Source organism: Talpa occidentalis, unplaced genomic scaffold (genome assembly GCF_014898055.3).
Source record: "Talpa occidentalis isolate TD23 unplaced genomic scaffold, MPIMG_talOcc4v2.1 talOcc4.12, whole genome shotgun sequence".
Lineage (NCBI taxonomy): Eukaryota > Metazoa > Chordata > Mammalia > Eulipotyphla > Talpidae > Talpa > Talpa occidentalis.
The window spans coordinates 100,559,262-100,579,355 of NW_023601212.1; the positions used below are offsets into that span (position 1 = coordinate 100,559,262).

At 52.8% G+C, this 20,094-nt stretch overlaps 1 protein-coding gene across 1 annotated transcript in view; it reads right to left on the reverse strand.

The window, feature by feature from the left end:
- Positions 1 to 20,094, reverse strand: part of LOC119241953 (uncharacterized) — a 1,281,278-nt gene that overhangs the window by 1,189,537 nt on the left and 71,647 nt on the right. Inside the window, exon 4 of the mRNA XM_037507637.2 lies at positions 3,837 to 3,896. Coding sequence (XP_037363534.2) covers positions 3,837 to 3,896 — 60 coding nt within the window. The remainder of the gene's footprint in view (positions 1 to 3,836; positions 3,897 to 20,094) is intronic.

Genomic DNA, 20,094 nt, shown 5'->3' on the forward strand with positions numbered 1-20,094 from the left:
GAGACCACCTTGCGACCAAGCCTGACACTCGCCTGCTGACCTCAAGAAAGTGAGCTGCCTGGTGGGCCTGCCCACAGAGGGCCCCCAAAGCAGGGAAACCCAGAGGCCTCCATCCTACAAGCCTAGGGGCCTGGGAAGTCCAGATAGGACCTCGGCCTCAGCGACACTGAGATCACAGCCACGCCACAGGCAGCTGAGCAGGAGTAAACAAACAGGTGTCATGTAAGCTGCTAGGCGCGCAGTGTGCTCAGTGTTTACAAAGAAATTGAATACAGTCTATTTGGGCTTCAGAAAAGTTTTGAAATCAGGTTCTGGAAGGAGCAGAACAAGGTGGAAGTTTGAGGCCTGCTGCTCACCTGTCTCCAGCGTCATCGCAACAGAAGAAATGAGAGACGCAGACACACACCTCTGCTTCAGGAGCATTGGCGCCACAGTGAACCCCAGAAAGGAGCCCCCTGGCTCCGTCTAGTCCCAGGGTGCCCCTCATCATGCGCCCCAGTGTGTAAAGGCACGTGGTGGGGTGCAGTGGCCCATCACCGCGGTGCCACCACCGCCGCTGCCCCCTGGGCAGACTCCATCCAGTCCATCCTGGCCTTGGAGGAAAGCACGGCTGGCTGCGGGCAGAAAGGTAGACTTGAGCAGGTGACTCTGATCAGGTGTGAGGTCCACCTTGCTGACGCCACACTGCACCCCCCAACTCAGGGCTTTCCAGACATGCTCCCTCCACCGCTGAACAGAAGCTCCGCCCTCTCAGCTGGGAAAGAGCCCTGGCTCCGTCAAGTCCTGGATCCAGCCCATCAGCTGCGGGGGCTCTAGCAGGTCACCCTCCTCCGAGCCTCGCTTGTCCCCTGGGACGGGAGGGGGACAGCTCCTCCCTCGTGGGGGTTCTGGGTGGGGGTTACGTGATATAACGCATTGGGGTGCCAAGCGCAGGGTCAGGCTCTTCCTAGACACCGTTGTTAGTCCCTCACTCTGGGTGCGGGTGGATGCAGCTGCGGGCTCCTGGAGCCGCCCTTTCTAGGCATGGGCAGGTGGGGGCACAGAGCTGGCTGGCACCACAGGGCAGAGTGGAAGGGGGAGAGGTCAGGGCCTGAGACTTTCTGCCCCCAGGGCCGTGAGGACTCGACAGTCTGTCTCCATCCCTGCCCGGTCCTGTCATCATCGCTTCACTCCGCCAAGGGGCTGCTGCTGGTCCATGACAGCCGAGAAGGAAACGTTGACAAAAATGCCATCAGCTATCTGGGAAGCCCTGCTAGGCCCAGAACTCCCTGCTTAATTTTACAAATTATTATATTATTATTACTGCTGCTATCAAGGAAAATAACTGCTCACTGTATATTGAAAAAAAAAAAAACCAGATGATTCCCAAGAAAAATGCAGAACCCACCCATTTAGCTGAATCTCCCATCTGCCTCTCTGACATCTCCCTCTGCATCCAGAGAAAGGGAGATCTATGAATATAATTGCACATAATTGGAATCATATGATATATGCCGTATTTCTCACTCAACAATATGTCACGAGCATCCTTCCAAGTCAATAAACATAAATCCTTGCTACGAAATCCTGGCGGCAGCTTGGAATTGGGCTTTCCGGGTGCACATAATTCACTTCAACAGCCCCTTCCCGATGAGCACAGAGGCTGGGCCTTTATGATCACCCCCTCTGCCGGCACAGTCATCCCTCAGCCAAGCCCGGACGCGGCAGCCCGCACCACCCGCTGCCACAAGGTACAAATTCCGACAGGTGTGATTACTGGATCGGAGCCAGCCGCCTTTCGCCTTGGGACGTGAGGAGAGCACCAGGCACGCCGGTGACCATCTGCTGACCGGCTCGGGAACGACTGCTTCTACCTGTGACACATCAGGCTGGGGGCCACCCGGGGCACCGGCCAGAGGGACCCTGCCCAGCACTGTGGGGAGGTCCGGGCTGGGGAAGGGGGACAGGGCCTCCCCAGTGTGTCCACCAAACCCCACAGCCTCTAGCAGGTGGGGGAGCATCTGGACTCCTGGTCGCGTCCATCAGTCTTAACAAGGGGGGCCCGGGGCCAGGGGTCTCGGGCCCAACTCAACATGGCAGAAAATCCAGCGGCCTCTTCTAAGCGCTGTCTCAGCCACCTCTGGTCCTACTGTGGACGGGACAGCTGGCAGCTACGGTGGGGTGCTCTCTCCCCGCTTTCCCAACAACTTTCCCATCCAAAGTTTCTGCACCATGTCCCCAACCCCAAGACTCTAAAGAGCCCCCCACTCGCCCCACTCGCCCCTGCTCCACTCCCACCTGCAACACAGGGTTCGCAGTGTCTTGGTTTTCTCTTCATGGACTCGGGGTGAAGTTGCAAGAATCCTGAGAGCGGCTACAAGAGGTGGCTGTTTTGTGAATATGTGACAGCTCCCTGCGGCCCGCGCCCTGCTCTGGCTGCTGGCTCCACGGCGCCCCGAGGCCTCACGGCTGGTCGGCGGGACAGAGCACAGCAGAGGTGGTGACACGGCCGTGCTGCCCCTCACCATGGGCCAGAAGGACACGTGGCAGCCCTAAGAGGCAGGAGGCCCCCCCAGGAGGGGCTGAGGCCACCCAGACGCACCTCAGGGGCATCTCAGAAGCGCTTCCCTGGCCCCGGGAGGCCTTCAGGTGCAGCACCAGCCAGACACCGGCCAGAAGCACCCTCCCAAGCACCCCCAGAGAGCAAGCGTCGTCCTTGTATCCCTGATGTCCAGGCTAAGGCTTATGTGGCCAGAGATACCGAAGGCCCCTCCAACTTCCGCGAACCCACACAGGCCCTTCCGGAACCCACACAGCTGCGCCCGGTGACAGGGAGGGTGTCTGGCTGCGGCCTTGGCCTTGTGGCCTCCTGTGCTCTCCTTTCCTCACCCACAAAATGAGACGGAAACAGCACTTACCTTACAGGCTCACGGGAGGCGCCGAGTGAGAACAGACCCGAGGACTCGAGCAGGGGTGAGAGTGGGGGGGTTCCCTGCTCAGCCCTCCCGCCCCTGCTCTCGCGACCGGGCCAGTGCTCCCCTCAGAGCGCCCAGCAGTGCGCTTGGTTATGAAAACCCGGCCTCAAAGGCCACTGGGAGAACAGACACAACCAAGAGCTGGGTCCTTCGAGATTCCAGTTTGCATCCAGTGTGGGCAAAGGCTGGGCAGCGCGGAGGAGCCTGCCAGGCGCGGAGCACACCGGGGCAGGTCTGGGGAGGAATTCACCTGGTCTCCCGCCCTCGTCTGGCCGCACCGACGTGGTTACTATCCCCACACTACTTTTCCTTGACATAGGTTCATTTTTTTAACGTGAATATTTTCCAGGGAAATATCCCATCACGGCCATCAATGGGGAGTCGGCGTCGCACCCCCGAGACAAGCAGGAAAGCAAACGTGTGGTGACCGGTGAACAGCAGCAGCCAGAGCCCATTTGCCCCAGGACCATCGCAGGTCACGGCGTGCACACGCGTACCCCACCCGGAGGCCGCCCCTGGAGAGGGACACCCGAGGGGCACCCTCAGCCAGCTCCATCAACGGCCACGTGGCCTGGTGACCCCAAGTCCAGTGCCACAGACGGACCCCTCGGCGCTCAGGCCTTTACGACCAGCAAACATCAACTCCCGCCACCCCGCCCAGCACGGCAGGCCCCATCCTCACGGAAGGAAGCAGGAAGCCAGGCCACCAGCCCCCTCCAGCCACAGCCACTCCCGGGAGGCTGTCTGGGTTGAGAGCCCGGCCCAGCAGGATCAGTTTCAGGTAAAAACCACTCCCGTGATGGACGACGGAGCCCAGGGAGGCTGAAAAGCCAGCCAGCGCGGCTTCAGAGTCTAATCTGTTCAGCACATGCTGCTACTTACGGAGCCCTGTGGACTGCTCCTGGCGCTGGAGAGGAGGCCCGCGCCGTCAGGGGTGTGGTCCTGCCAGAAACAGAAACAGAAATAGGTAGGGGAGCCCAGGTTGGGGGAAACTCTAATTTGGAGTAACCCCGATTAGCAGGGTCCCTGAGTCTGAGTCTGTGAGACAGCCACAGTGCTCTCCCCCCGTCTGTCTCTGTCTCTCCTCGCTCTGTCTCTGTCTATCTCTCCCCCCGACTCCCCCTCCCGGAGGGGTGGACACCCGCACTGCCCAGCACAGCAGCCACTAGCCACGGGCGTGTGGCTAGTCTGAGTTGAAATGTGCTGTGACTATAAATTACACACTGGCTTTTGGAGCCACTAATAAAAAAAAAGAACGTAAAATATCTCATGAATATTAATATCTCATTAATATTTTTATATCAATTACAGGTTAGAATGACAATACTTAATAATATATCAAATAAAGTGTACTCTATTTAAATATATAAATATAGTATGAATATTTAAAATAAAATATATTATTACAATTAATTTCATCTGTTTCTCTTTACTTTTTAATGTGCCTCGCCCCCCCAGATGGCAAATCGCAAATCGCGCGAGTGACTGGTGGGGCTGCTCTCAGGCGCGCCGGCCTCACTCGCTTTTCCTCCCGGTGTGGACAGTCCAGCCCAGCTGAGGACGCGGATCAGAGCCACACTGGCCCCCGTCACCCCGGGGTGGGGGGCTTGACGCCCCATGTTTCACCCCAACAGCAGTGGGCGTGTGCCCAGGGCTCTTGTGCCTTTTCTTCTTTATCTCGGAGGGTGTTAGATGCAATGATGATCTCGCCCCGGTTCACAGGCAGAGAAACAGAGAGGCTGAGAAGTCATCCAAAGCAGCCCAGCAGGGGCGCGGCGGGCCACGGCTGAGCCAGGATGTCCTAGGTGGCTAATCACCCAGGCCTGCTCCCCCTGACACTCTCCCCCACGAGGCCCCGCACTGACCACGGCAGGGCCGGCCACCCTCCTGCCCCAGGGAGCTGCCCCCTGCCCCACCCTCCTGCCCCAATATGGAAGGGAAAACAGTGTGATACAGAGTAATGTGCAGAATGTATCACGATCTGAGCATTGTTTCAGCAGACATACACACTATGTAACATAGGCACTGAAACTCCCAAGAGATCGATAAGAAACTCGTTGGGTTTTTTTTTTTTTTAAGACTGACTTTTTTCTAGCAGAGCTAATTTGCTCTTCTGACTCTTGAATTGTATACTATTGATTAGTAATTAATTTATTGATTAAATTTTTTTATCTTACTTTAAAATTCTTACTTTTAAAAGAAAATAATTTACCGGAAAAACACATGAAATACTAGAAGAGCTTTTTAGGTAGGATTCATTCCTTGGCATTTTTTTTTGGGGGGGGGGGAATTAGCTCACATAACGTGGTGAATGATTTGGGGTCACTTGGAAGGACAGGATCCCTGACAATGTGATCTGAATGCAGAAATGTGGGCATTTAGGGAGATATGTTAATAGATTTTGCCAGGAAATTTAGGTGGCAGCACGCAAGTTCTAGCTGCCCCTCTTGTCCCCAGGGCAGACAGTACTAATGGAGTGCTGCTGCCCAGATGGAGCCTCAGAATCCATCTCACAACCCATCCAATGGGGAGGGTAGCCACAAGGCAAAGCCCGGAAATCCTAAGGCAGCCTCTCCAATTCCACGGTTCCTCACAGCCCCACCTGCCCCAAGGGATGAGTTTATGTCATCAACTTTTATTGCCCCATTCCCCAGCAGTAGGTCAGCCAAGTTGCCAAGGGCTCATCCCTTGAAAATGTCATCCCTGGATCAAACCACCCAGAGTCCTTCTGCAGAAGCACCAGTTAACCTTCAGCAAGGAATCTGGGTTGCCTGGTTTCCCCCAACTTACAAAATTCCGTGTAAATGTCACATTAAGCTCTTCAGTCCTCTGCTTTTAAAATGAGAGATAAAATTTAGCTCCCTATCCCAGATGTTAAAATCTCTGCTTCTCCCCAGGGCAAAGAAATCAATGCAAGTAAGCTCTGTATTTTTTTCCCTTGGAACACTACCACTTCCAGCAATTTATTTGACTGACTATGCCTTCTATTACCATGTAAATTGTTTCAGACTGCAGGAAAAAAAAAGTATTAATCTCCTCTCAGTAAGTCATAAAATAAAGAAATCAATTTCAAGGTCAATTTAGCCCAAATAACACCTGCTGCCCTTTTTGTAACATGCAGACTCCTCTGAAACTCTAGGCTGTTGTTGATGCCATCAATAAGCAGCTACAGAAAACTGGGTTTCACAACGGTCATGGCAACCCCAGGGATGCCCTGGCCAATGACTCTGAGTGTAAATTTGGGAAGGACAGAGTTAACAGGACTCAGAAAAATGACCTTTTTCCAGCCAGGGCAGGATGAGGCCAGGAGAGCTGCAGTAGGGGTAGGTGGAGTTGGGTTCCAGGCTACAGTCTGGTTGACTTGCTATGTGACTTTGGAAAAGTTACTTAACCTCTCTGAGGTTCAGAGTTTATAAATGTAAAATTACTTAAAATAAAATTAGGACCAGGTGATCTTACAGACCCTTCAACCCAGACCACTGTGAATTCTACCCAGTGTGAGACACTAGACAGCCAGCCTCCTAGACGGAGGACACGACACCCAGGTGCCCCAGGACAAGTATCCAAGCAACCCCAAACCCTCCTTTCTTCATTTCTGCAAAGCCAGCCCCATATTCCTGCCTGCCTGTACCTGCAGACTGTCTGCTCTGGCACCCAGGTGCTCATGCCTGAGCTCAGAGCGCTTCATCACAGGGACTTCCACGAAGGCCTCCCTGGCTCCATTCTGTCTCCCCACATTCCACTCTACACTTCAGCCACTGAAATCATTTCAAGCATAAGCTATTCGTGTCACCCCCACTCCACTCAGCCCCGTCACTGCAGCAATGAGTGTGACCCGTGGTGCACATGGGGGTGCAGCTAAAGTCTTCCAACATAGCACTCAGCCGTGGACACGCCAACATCTGACCACCCTGACCCGATGCGGCTCCGGGGACACATGGTGCTAGAAACGCAGCACCAGGGCATCTGGTGTGAAGTGACCGAGCGCGATCCTCGCTGCATGTGGGGCCACTCATGGCAGAAGCCAGAGGGGGGCCTGGCCCGGCTGCCAGCCCCGCTCTTAGTACAAAGTGGCTCTACTGAGGTGTAATTTATACAACATGCAATTCACTCTTTTCAGGGTGCAATTCAGTGGCTTTTAGTAGATTCACAGACACAGGCACCCATCAGCACAGACATTTTTAGAGCACTTTCATCACCTACAAAACCACCCCATGCCCTTTACTGACCCTCACATCCCCTCAGCTGCCAGCCCTCGGTGGCCACCAATCTCCAGACCGTCTCTATCGATCTGCCTACTCGGGACCCTCACACAGATGGACTCCTCCAATACGTGGGCTCGTGTGACGGGATCAATGTCGCCAAGCACATTGATCCATTGGATCCCGTTGGTCCTGGATGTCACATGCATCAGAAGGCCGTCCCTTTGTGAGGCTGGAAATGATCCCCCTGTGTGTGCTTATCCACAAGCCGGCGGGAATTTCCACCTCTGGGTTATGATGAACAATGCTGCCATAAAGTCTGTGAACAGGTTTTTATGTGAACATATGTGTTCAGTTCTCTCTGATGTACAGCAAGGAGTGGAATTGCTGTGGCAACTGTTTAATGGTTTGAGGACTTGCCAGGCTATTTGCCAAAGCAGCTGCATCACTGGGCACTCCCACCCGCGGTGTGGAAGGACTCCACGTAGGCTCCACCCTCTGGCCGACACTTGCTATTACCTGCATTTTGATCCTAGCCATTCTGGTGGGTGTCGGTTTGCTGTGGTTGTGATTTGCACTTTCCTGATGATTCATGGCATTGGGCATCTGTTCATGTGCTTGTTGACTAGCCAAGCATCTTCCTGGGAGACATGTCTATTTACAGCCTCTGCCCATTTTTCAGTTAATTCTTTTGTCATTGAGCGGGAAGAGTTCTTTATATATGCTGCACTCAAGTCCCCTATCATTTCCCATTCTTTGGGCTGCCTGGTACATTTGGAACAGTGCCTTGTAATAAAGAAGCTTGGCCATGTCAATTAGAGAAAAGCAACCACTGGGAAAAACCACATACTTTTCAGAGCTGGGACCCAGGCAGCTCTCCCTGACACCTCTCCAAGATTTACCCTGGGAAGGGTGGCTGGGCAGTGCAGCATGGAGAATGCCAATGCAACTTAACTGACAGTGGAGGAGGCCTAGTAGGTGCCAGGAAACGTGGTAGTGAGGTTCCAAGGTTGGGTTTTAACAAGAATGCCACCCTGGTCCAAGTTTTCTCGGTGCTGCTTACCCTCCCCGCTCCCTCAACTGTCCACTAGAGTGAAGGGCGGCAGCCATGACAACAGTCACGTGACGTAACATACAGGGAGCCCTTAGCGCTGGCCATGGCACCATCGAAGCCAGGGACCCCCAAACTTGACATTACTATTACCAAGGAGGTTCAAACACACATGTACACATTCACAGGACAGGAAGGCGACCAGAGGTTACCGGGCACCGAGAGAAAGGAGTGGGGACTCAGGCTTGGCGTCTGTTTGGGGTAATGCAAAGGTTTTGAAAATAGTGGTAAAGATTGTAAAAGTAATTAAGGCCACTGGATCATATGTTTAAAATGGTTTAAATGGTAGGTTTCATGTTATGTCTATCTTGCCATCACAAAAAACATAATGCAAAAGAGCAGAGATCTGTATTAGCTCCTGGAGCTATTGTAAGAGATGGTCACAAAGCGGGCTCCTGAGATTACAGACATTTCTTCTCTCACTGCCTGGAGACCAGAAGTCTGCAGTCAAGATAGCAGCACGATGGCCCCTTTTGGACCTTGGAGGAAGGGCACATTCTCGCTTCTCGCCCACTCTGCTGCCCCGGGGCTCCCCGGCCCGTGCCTGCATCACTCCCTTCTCGGCCTCTGTTTCCATGCGGCCTCTTCTCTATGTATCTGTGCGTCCATGCTTCTCTGTCTCATCACTGCAGGCAGGGTCCACCCTAAATCCAGGACAAGGTCATCTCGGGATCATTAAATTAATTCTGTCTACAAAGACCCCATTTTCAAACAAGGTGACATTCACAGGTCCCAGGGGTGAGAACCTGGACATACCTTTGGGGGCCCCACTACAACACACACACAAAAAAAGGGCCATGACTTAACCCCACACAAATCAAGTCAGAGTTTCTGAAGGCGATAAAGGAATGTGAGTGCTTCTCCCCAGGTGATGGCAACACACAGGCAGGTGATGAACCTCAGCGCATGGTGTGGTGGTCCTGGGGGAGTGGTCTTTGAGTCAAGGTCACCCCTGGGTAGCAGACATCTGTAAGTGGCAATGCCAGACTCCCATCCTGAGACCCTGTAGTTCTCAGTTGCCAGAACAGTTCATACCCTTGAAACTGTTCTCACCAAACAAACTCAAATAAGTGACCAAGGGGGAAAAAAAGAAACAGCTAAATGCAGAGGACAGCCACAGATCCAGATAAGTATCTGCCAAGTTTAACACCCCAACAAAGAAAAGGCAGAAACAACCCAAGTGTTCATCAATAGATGAATGGATAAACAAAATATGATGTATCCCTATCGTGGAATATTAGCCAGCTCTGAAAAGGAATGATGCATTGATAACCACTACAACTTGGATGAGTCTTGAGGACATTAGTCTGAGTGAAATAAGTCAGACACAAAAGGCCACAGATTGCATCATTCCACTGATAGGAAATATCCAGACCAGACCAATCTGTCAAGACAGAAAGTAGACTAGTGGTCGTGAGGGACTTTGGGGGAGGAATAGGCAACAACTGCCTAATGGGGATGAGATTTTATTTTAGGGAGATGAATGTTTTGGAACTAGACAGAGGCAATGGCTGGACAATATTGTGATGAACTAAATACCAATGAATCATTTCCTTCAAAATGAGTCATGCGATGTCTTGTGAATTTTATCTCAATGTAAAAGACACACACACACACACAAAATCCCAACAGACTTCTATTCCTCTTTTGGTGCTTCAACCATGTTTTTTTTTTTTTTTTTAAATAAACACAAATATCTAAAACGATAGACTTCTACATACATCTGTACAACAAGAGAAGCTTTCTTCTCTGTTCATCTCAAAAGCCATTAAAATTAATAAGGTCTGCATCAGGAATGTTTAATAGAGTTACCAACTCAGTGAATCAAGTAACAAGCGGGAGCAAAGGCAGAACAGCGCGGCCCTCCCCGACACGAGACTGTCAATCTCAGACCGGTGAGGGGGACAGAGAAACAAGGGCCTGGCCTCCCCACCAGCCTGGGCGGGGACAGGCCCTGACCTCCAGCAGGCCAGAGCAGTCCTCTGGCCAACTCGCTGCCCTGCAAGGAGAGGTTTTTGCAAACAGAAGCTGGGCAGGGATGGTAACAACTGGCCCGGGGGAGAATCTGCACTTCACCGCATGCCCTTGCCAGGGAACCTGGGCCATGAAAATGTCCTTTTGCACGTGGGCAGCAACATCTGAAAAAGACATAATGAGACTGGGGAAGGCAGGGCATGGAGACGCCTCGGCGAACGCGCTGGAGGAGCCGCAGGAGATAAAGGAGGGCATTAGTGATGCCAGATGAAATGCGGACACATTTCTGGCTTGAGATGCTGAACAGAGTTTTCCCAAGGACGAGAATAGCAGGGAAGCCGGTGAAGGAGACATGGGTTATTACAGAAGCTTTTGCAAAATGAAGTCGGGGAGGATGGCAAAACAAGTGAAGTGTTAAATAAATACTTCCTGAATGTAATCACGAGGGAGAACACTAAAATTAGGATGTCTGACAAGGGCTTTTTATCCAATCTGCCCAGGATTTCTTCAGGGATCCTGGGAAAGAGGTTGTCAGTCATCCGCATGACACCACGGGCCATTTCAGCAGCCGGGGGGTGGCCGCTGTTTGGGATGTGGGCAGGCGCATCAGAGGGATGTGGGTGGACCCACCGAGCCAGCAACGCCAGGGGCGGCCGGATGTCTCGGCACCAATTCGGGAGAGAAGGCCCTGCGGAGGAAGAGGACCCGGGCCAAAGAATCAGGCATCACAGAGGCCAAGCGCGTGGGCTGCAGATTCGGCAGCCCAGCCCTGGACAGCGTGTGCTGTCGTCTGCCGGAGGCCCGGCCTGGAACGACAGCCCCACACCCCACGCCCCAGCCCGGCACCGTCTGAGGTGGGCAACAGCCTTCACTATGGGAAGCTGATAAATGAGACCATGCTGATGCATCGTGGGTCGTCACCCCAACTTTACAGAGAGGAAACGAGGCCCATGGACCCCAGGGAATGGCCTCCTGCAGCCCCTGCCCAGTGCTGGCCTTTGCTGTGTGTGGCCTTCACCAGCAAGGATTCTGAGTTGCATCCCTCCATCTCTGTGACAGCCGGGGAGGCTCAGGGGCCAGACCGGACTTCTCCCTGGCTCTGAGGCCCAGAGTGGGTTATGTCACCTCTCTGTGCCTCAGTTTCTTCCTCTGTGAACGGGGGATATAAGCACCACCTCACACAGCCAGTCACTGTGTAGCTCAATAGCCACTACATGTAAAGGCTGAGAAAAGAGCCTCAGTAAACGTGACCATCAATAGCTCATCTGACAAATGAGGCCCAGAGAGGGCAAGCAAATTGCCTGAGGACACAGAGCCAAGCAGGGTAGAGTCTGTCTGGCCCTAGCTCCTGCAGGCTCCTGGGGCTGAACTGGCAGCCACGTCTTCAGGGACACTCCCAGCCCTGCCTGACATGCGGCATCAGACACAGTGCTCAGGAGTCAGACAGGCCTGCGGAGGAGCCGGGGCTGCGTAGACATGGGACCCCGGAGAGGGCTGACCCTCTCTGGTCTTGGCCCTGGGGCCAAGAATCCTGGTGGAAGTTGCACCTGACTCTACTCAGCTGTGCCACGGGCTCCCCTCTCGGGGCCTCCAGATGACCCCGCATCCTTGTTAAGATGGCCCTTCGTCCTCAGCTGCCTGGCTGCACCCCGCGTCCCGTCTGTGTCCCCGCAGGAGCAGCTCTGTGGAGAGTGGGCTGGTCCTCAGGGGCCCTTGCGGAAGCTACTGGGCTCGGCTCCCTCAAGGCTACCTCCCTGCAGAAGAGGGGGCCGTCAGCTCTTTTAACAGTGCAAGTTTGAATAATTGCAAGTTTGAATGTGGATTCGAAGCCAAACAACTGCAATTAGAAGCCACCTTCTGTTCGGAACAACTGCTGCTTAAATGGAATCCCTGCCTCGTGCATAAACCCCAAATGAGTTTCCCAGTTTTACTTTCGACTACACTTACTCGTCTACATTAGAGCACCCTTGGTTCCTTTCCTGGCACTTACTGGCTTCCTCCCTCTCAGCAGCTTTGTGCTGTCCCGAGGTGTACAGAGCCCAAATGCCTTCCCTGGGCCAAGGAGGTATATGGTCTACCTCTCCCCTCCCCCACTCCTCAATTCCTTCCTCCACTCTTGCCCCCTCCACTCTCTGAGCTCCAACTGTTCCCACTGTCACCAGAAAGCTCTCTATGTCTACTCTGCCAGTGAACTCCTAATGTCCTTTAGGTCCCAATCCAAACAGCACCTCCTCCAGGAAGCCTGCCTGGATGCTCCACACTAGGTAAGAAAACCTGTGATGTGCTCCCGCAGCATTGTGTACATTAGCCCTCTGACACTTCCTAGAGCTTGCAAAGGTTAATTTGCCTTAGTATTTGCATTACTTGCATAATGATGAAGTGGATGACTTTGTCCTCCTTGGACCTGTGAATCCCAATCTTGTCCCACAATGCTGCTTTGTTCTACCCCCAACACAGACCCTGCTAGGGCAGAGCAGGCTGTCAACACACACATATTAAATTAAGTGTCACCTGCCCAAGGTGGGGCTGTGTCTGGCCACCTCCCCCTTCCTCGCTGGACCTAGCACGGCACCTGGCACAGAAAGTACTCACACGCCTGCTTTTGCACCTCCTTTAGTTGTCAGCAAATTGCAACAAGCCCAAGGCAACCCTTCCCCCTTCTCCCTGGGGTCCCGCCCAGTGCAGGCACTGAGGGTGATTAGTGTGGGGTGTGCACTTACCCAGGGGGACAGACAGTGCTTTCCATCTCATTAAAAGCCCATCCCAGCCTGCCCAGGCTGCAAGCCTGGAACCACTGCCATCTGCAGACCTGGGCAATGAGGAAAAGGCCCTTCATCTCATCCCAGGAGAGCTCAGGCCCCACAGGAGCCACCTCTGTGACTATGTTCCTAACGCTCCGCCTTTTGAGGACCGGGACCACCTAGAGGGTTATGGCCTCCACGTCAGGCCGCCTGCCGAAGGGCCCCTGCGTCTGGGTTGCCCTTGGCTCCCGTCCCACCATTTGCTTTTATTAAACCTGAGTATAGGGTCCCCCCACACCTATGGGATGAGGAGGTGCCACCCCACGAGCAAAGCCAGGGCAGCACCAGCCACCACGAAGGATAACGCTCCCCAAAAACGGCATGTAAGAGCACAGGCCCACGGGAAGCAGGTGCTGCGGCTGGAGGTTCCCGTGGAGAAGAGCAAGGCGGAGCAAAGCAGCCGGAGGAGGCGCCCAGCCCAGGCCCTGGCTCTGGCCTAGACCCAGGGAGTTGCCAAGTGGCCGCAGGACAGGCGGGGAGCCTCCGTGCTGAGGGCGCCACTCCCCGTCCAGAGGAGCCGCCAGCTCACCAGGCACTTAGCCCAGGGGGCCGGTGCCAGGCTCCCCACAGGCCGCGTTCCCCATCAGTCTCTGCAGCTGCTCCAGACCAAGGCGGCCGATCCCGGGGCTCTGGGAACCGGGAAAGGCAAGACTCCACCCACCACCTCTCCGGGAGCCACCCCAGCCCTCCATGCTGGGGCCCTCTCGCATGCCATCACTCCACTTAGGGGAGACCCCCAGGAAGGAGAGGGGGCTCCCTGCCCTGGCAGGCTGGAGTGGGAGATAACAGGCAGGTGATTCCAGAACGAACGGAGCGGATACAGGAGTAACCTGGAAGGAGAAGTTGGGGTTCCACGGGATCTCCCCTTGCACATGGTGATGGGAACAATGCAGGAGCCGGGAGAAGGGGGTGGAAGCCATCCTTGCTGAGGGGCGGCTACAGAGAAGGCCCTGGGCTGGAACCTCAGACACAACTCGCGTGTGGCGCCCAGGGGAAGGGGATGGACAGACAACTGGGGGTCTGAGAGGCCACCCCAGGACTGCTGACCTTTCTGGGAGAACAGTGGGGGTCAGGCAAGGTCAGAGGGATGCTGAAAAGACCACTCTGGGGATTTCAGGGTGCAGGGGAAGACAGGGGGACCCCAGCATCCAAGGTCCCAGTGGTGGAAGGAGAGCTGGGGGGGGGGGCAGTGTTCAAGAAGAGAGTTTCTCTGACCAGAAAACACCAGGGGTGTGGGGACTGCGGAAGGGAGGGTGACCCCAGGTTTCCACAGGCACCCCTGGGCAGCAGGTTATGGTGCTCACGGAGCTGGGGGAAGGCAGAGGCGGATTCGGGGCTGACCTTCTTGGGGTGAGAATTGGGGTGTGCATGCTGTGTGCACCTGGACCTTCTTGGGGGTGGGAGCAACCCGCCCCCCGGAGTTCTCTCCCTTTAACCTCCATTCCCTACACGGCTCCCCACTGGCACTTCACAGAGGGCTTCCAGGGACCCATTTAATATCTGCAGAGAACCGTGAAGGCCTCAGAACGAACAGCTGTCGGAACTAAATTAATAAAACAACAAGGCCGTCTTTTTCTTCTCCCGCGTCAGAAGTCACAGTGCAGGGATAAGTTTGCTGAAAAACGCCTGATCTCCCAGCGGCTTTTCACGTTTTTAAATTGACAATTCTTTCATTCCAGTCAATAAACTCCTAAATGTCAGACCAGGGAGGGGGTTTTCCTGGTGGGGTTTGGAGTCCAAGGTCCTTCTTGAGATGCAGGATGGATTGAGGGGGTTGAAACTATCACCACCCCCTACACACACGCGCACACACACACTCACACACACTCACTAGCCAAGTAAAATTGGTCACCAGAAGCCAGCCTGTCCCTGACAAATGAGGGAAGCAGCTAGCAGCCCAGCTCATCCATCAGAAATCCCAACACCCAAGACTCACTGCTCCCCCTTCACTTTCAACTTACTGCCTCAGTCTCACAGCAAATCCCTGCCCCCTACCTGACACATGACCAACCAGGTTGAACCCAAGGGATCCCCAACTTCAGCCGGGTGCTTTCAGACCCAAGGACCAGCCACCCATCACCCCAGTGTCCCATAGGGGTTTGATTAATAGTTAACCCAAGCACCTGGTAGCCTTCCTGAAATTCGAAAAATAAAGGGTTCCAACCCTGTGCTCAAGGGATTGCAAACTCTAAAGCCATTTATGGGGTGTGGCCCACATCCTAGGAGACGATTTGCCAGGAATGGAGTTGAGTAAAGTGCCCATCACGTCCCTGAGTGCTGATTACAGGAGATAACATGGCACCATTTTGTCTCTAAAATTCTAGCAGGCGACGCCCCTTCCTGTTTCAATATCATGTTGCTGGGGTGAGTCTACCCCCAAAACAGGTCCATGTCTCCCTCACAGCCCCCACCTGAAGGAAAATCCTGACCTGGTCACAAAGAGCAGAAGCTGTTAGAGCCAAGCAGCCTAGCAGGGTCCCAACCACATCCCAAGTCTGCTTGTTCTCAGGCCCTCAGGAAATAATTACATCCTCGCTCCTCCTGGAAACCAGCTGGCATAAACTTGGGGAAACATGTTTTTTGATAAAGACACCCCACACTCCAAGGGGTGTTCAATTGAGAGAAAGAAACCAAGTAGGGAAGTGTCCTGCCGGCCTCCTAGCAAACACCTGGAGGTCGGGGGAGGGTGTCAGGGAGGGAACAGGCTTCCCTGGGGCTCTGAACCGTGGGAATGGCTCTCAACAGCTACCGGGGCTTAACTTCTCTTTAATCTTTGTCCAAGTCGTGTAACAGGCCATCCTTAGAACTTAATAACTCCTCAGCGCCCAATCAATAACAGCTCCGAACAGCCCCATCCCTGAATTTATTCAGTTCTATAGCACTCAGACACTCCGGCTTCTGATGCCCTGCGATCCCCCGTGGGCACCAAATTTCCTTTCCCAATAGGCCAGCTTCTGGCACATCAACAGAGGAGGTTGGCCTCGAGGACATGGGCCCTGGGGGACGGGGACGTCATGTACAGCTCGGTGGCTGCAGTTAATAATTTTGCGTTGCATATTAGAAAGCTGCTAAGGGAACATATCTGAAAAGTTCTTATCACACAAAAAAAAACTGTACCTACATAGCTCCTACCCTACTTAGCACAGACACTGGTCCACTCCCATCTGGTGGAGTACTTGCCAGGGAACATGGTGCCAGAAATTGCCATTTTCCAGAGACTTTGATGACTTTGAACAAAGAAGTTCACTTTCCAGGGTTCTAGTGTATTACTCATAAAACAAGAAAAGCTGCCTGTCATAGCACCGAGACAGCTCACACAGAAGCCAGTTAACACGATAACATGTTAACTGTGAGGAAAATGATGACAACAAAAACGATGGTGATGATGATGATGATGATAGTGATGATGATGGTGGTGGTGGTGGTGATGGTGATGATGATGATGGTGATGATGATGGTGATGGTGGTGATGATGGTGATAAGGATGAAGATGATGATATACGGTGATGATTTACGTTTCCTTAATTTCACCCCTTCCTCAGGAACATACCTTAACATGATGAAAGCCATATACGACAAACCCACCACCAACATTATTCTCGATGGTGAAAAGCTGAAGGACTTTTTGCACAGCAAAAAGAGACAATAACCAAAACAGAGAGACACCCCGCTGATAGGGAAAAAAATCTTTGCACCCCAGTCAACTGATAAGGGACTGATCACAAAGATACACAAAGAACTCAGAGGACTCAACACAAACAAAGTAAACAACCCAGTCAAGAAATGGGCAGAAGAACTTAAAAGACATTTCTCCAAAGAGGAAATGCAAATGGCCAACAGGCATATGAAAAAATGTTCAACTTTGCTGATAATCAGGGAAATGCGAATCAAAACCACACTAAGATACCACCTTACACCAGTGAGAATAGCACATATCAAAAAAACAAGCAACAACAAATGTTGGTGAGGGTGTGGTGAAAAAGGAACTCTCCTACATTCTTGGTGGGAGTGCAAACTGGTCCAACCACTGTGGAAAGCTGTTTGGAGATTCCTCAGTCTACTAAAAATGGAGCTACCATATGACCCAGCAATTCCACTCCTAGGGATCTACCCAAAGGACATGAAAACATTGATTCAAAAGAATACCTGTATCCCTATGTTTATTGCAGCACTGCTTATAATAGGCAAAACCTGGAAACAACCCAAATGCCCAAAAATAGATGACTGGATCAGGAAGATGTGGTCCATATACAAGATGGAATACTATTCAGCAATCAAAAAAGATAAACTCATGCCATTCGCAGCAACGTAGATGAAGCTAGAAGGGATTATGTTCAGTGAAATAAGCCAGAAGGAAAAAGAAAAATATCGGATGGTTTTGATACCGGAATTGTCAGGCCTAGTCTCCCAGCCAGGAACGGATTCCAGGCTGCAGGGCAGTGCTGAGCCCCAGCCGCTAGACCCCCCACGGGTTGGTGTCTCACGAAGCCGCAGCAGGAACTTTGCAGACGCTCAGGCAAGCAAGCGAGAAGAGGCAGTTTGTTTAGAAAAAGAAAAAGTTTATTGAGGAGAAAAAGAACAGAAATAAAGTGGGACTCCCAGGCCAGGGAACCAGGCCTGGGAGGGGCAAGGAAGCCAAAGTAGAGTCGTGTCTTAGGGAATATAGACCTTTTTTCCCTCATTATTCTAAAGCTGCCCCAGTCTCTTTGTGATTGGTCAGTTTTCGGCTGTCTCACTTAATTTGCTACTGAGTGGGGATCTTCACATTCCTTATCTAGTAGGTCTGTCTTTCCCCATTTGTTGTATCTTTATCTTTATGGCCCAGTCCTCTGGATGGGCATCCCTGCATTGAAGTTAAACAGCTGCCCTTCTAATGTGACCATAAATTAAACCACTCTCCATTTCTCCAATCTCCGCCTCCCTTTACCACCTGAAGGAAACCAGGACCAGCATTAACAATGTTGTCCTTGGGCCTGGCATGTTTGTTTTTCCCAATGGAATGGGTTATATTTCTTTGGTTGTCCTTATCTCTGAAGCCTCCCTAAATTCTTCAGAGGTCCCCTCCTGCACTATCCCTAAAACTGCCTAATAACCCTAGCTTGCCCTGTCTCAGTTTCACTTATAGCAGGAATAAAGGGAACCAAATAAGACATCAGTATAAAAAAATAGTAACAGTACAAAACACAACAAAAATGGACAATTAAAAACCAGAGCCATCCTGCAGGGGAGGAGGAGGGAGAGGGATCAGAGGGAGGGAGGGAGGAGCACAGGGGACTGAGGTGATGGTGCACGGGTGCATGGGTGGAGGAAACTCTATGGGGACTGCACCTGAGGGGGTGGGGCGAAGCAAATATTGTTTTAAAATAAAAAATGATGTAAAAAAAAAAAAAACGAAAAAAATTTCACCCCTTCCTCAAAATTCACATCTGATTTCTCAAAATTAAAATCAAAAAGCTGACTATTCATAGGGAGCAATTTAGGATGTGGTAGGGTGTTAAGGTAACAGTTTCATCACACTGTGATGAAATGTGTCCCCTCTGGAAAGCAAATATGCTTCTGTGACAATAAAATAACCCCAGTGTGAAATCGCTCAGCAGAGGCTGTTGCAAGGCAAGGGGAATGACCCTTATTATCACCAAGTTATTAAAGTATCCATTTGCTATCTGGTTAATCAGGGGACAGGGCTAAAATCCACTTAGCACAGTATTTAGCAAGCAGCAGGGCTTGGTAGGGCAGACTGACCGCCCGGGGGCACAGCTGCCCCATCTCTACGGCTCACTTCTCCTTTGTAAGCTGTCCTTTCTGGAGCCAACACCATCTTGCAAAATAAGAAAACAAAATACTGGCCTTCAAGAGCTTACTGAAAGCCCCCAATATCCTAGAACAGTTCAGACCTGTAGGGACTGAAACACAGAGGCATTCAAGTATCCACATGGAGCACAAAGCACAAAAGAATCTTCTGGAGTTAAGCAAAAGCAGCGTGGAGATGCGGCTTCAGGCCGGCGTGAGCATGGAGCCCTCACCCTGGGGAAGGCCCAAGAGCCTGAGGATCTTGTGCCCGGAGGTCCCTGTGGATGGGAAATGCTCCCCTTCTAAGATTATAAACCTGCCAGTGGTCACACAGGGTGCCCCTCCTCCACCCCAAAGGACTGGTCAAAAGCCAAGGGTGCCACAAGCAGACCAGCATCAGGCAAAAAAAGACGCTGGAACACAACCCTGGTGCGTGTGGTGAGGACAGGCCTGCATCACCGAGAGAAGCCTGGGAGGCCGCAGGGGACAGGCAAGGGCACACTGGGCCGGGGTTTGGGCCCAGGGAAACAGCCAGACAAAGGAAGCCTCCCCTGGAGGCAGCTGTGATGTGCCCCTGGTGTGTCCCGGGAACTCTCAGAATGAGCCTTGTCCCAGTCACTGGAGAGCATCCTAAAACGCCACCAGGGATTCTGACTCTGTAGATTCGAGTATGGCTCCAGGAATCTGGATTTTATCCAGCCCCCGCAAGTGGTTCTGGGGCAGGTGGAGGCTGTGTGGATCAGCTCAGGTCGAAGTGGTGATAAGAAGTCAGAGAGGAACCACGTTTGCGCCTCCACTATGCCCAGCAGTGCACTCCCTACCCCTGGAAACCAGCCCTATGCTTGTCACCCTCTCCCATGCCCTCCATAAATCCTCCCAACTAGACCCTTAGGACATGACCCCCCTCTTCCCTCCACCTCCACCACCATGGTCTGGACACTGACATTACAGCAGCCTCCTAAATATCCTCCCTGCGCCAGACCTTGCCCCATATGGCCTGGGTATTCTTCATAAAAAGGAGGAGTGTCTGCAGGAACCCACCCTGTGCATGCCCCCCGGTGTGACTGTCGGTGGGGGGGCCATCCCCTACACCCTTTCCTAGTGCCCATTCATTTCTTGCCCCTTCTGCAAGGGGGAGCAGGGAGGAGCAGAGGGAAGCGGGGGAGTAGGGGGAGCAGGGGGAGGGGGAGCAAGTGGGGGAGCAGGTGGGGGAGCAGGGGGGCAGGTAGGGGGGCAGCCGGTACAGCAGGGACAGGTCCCCA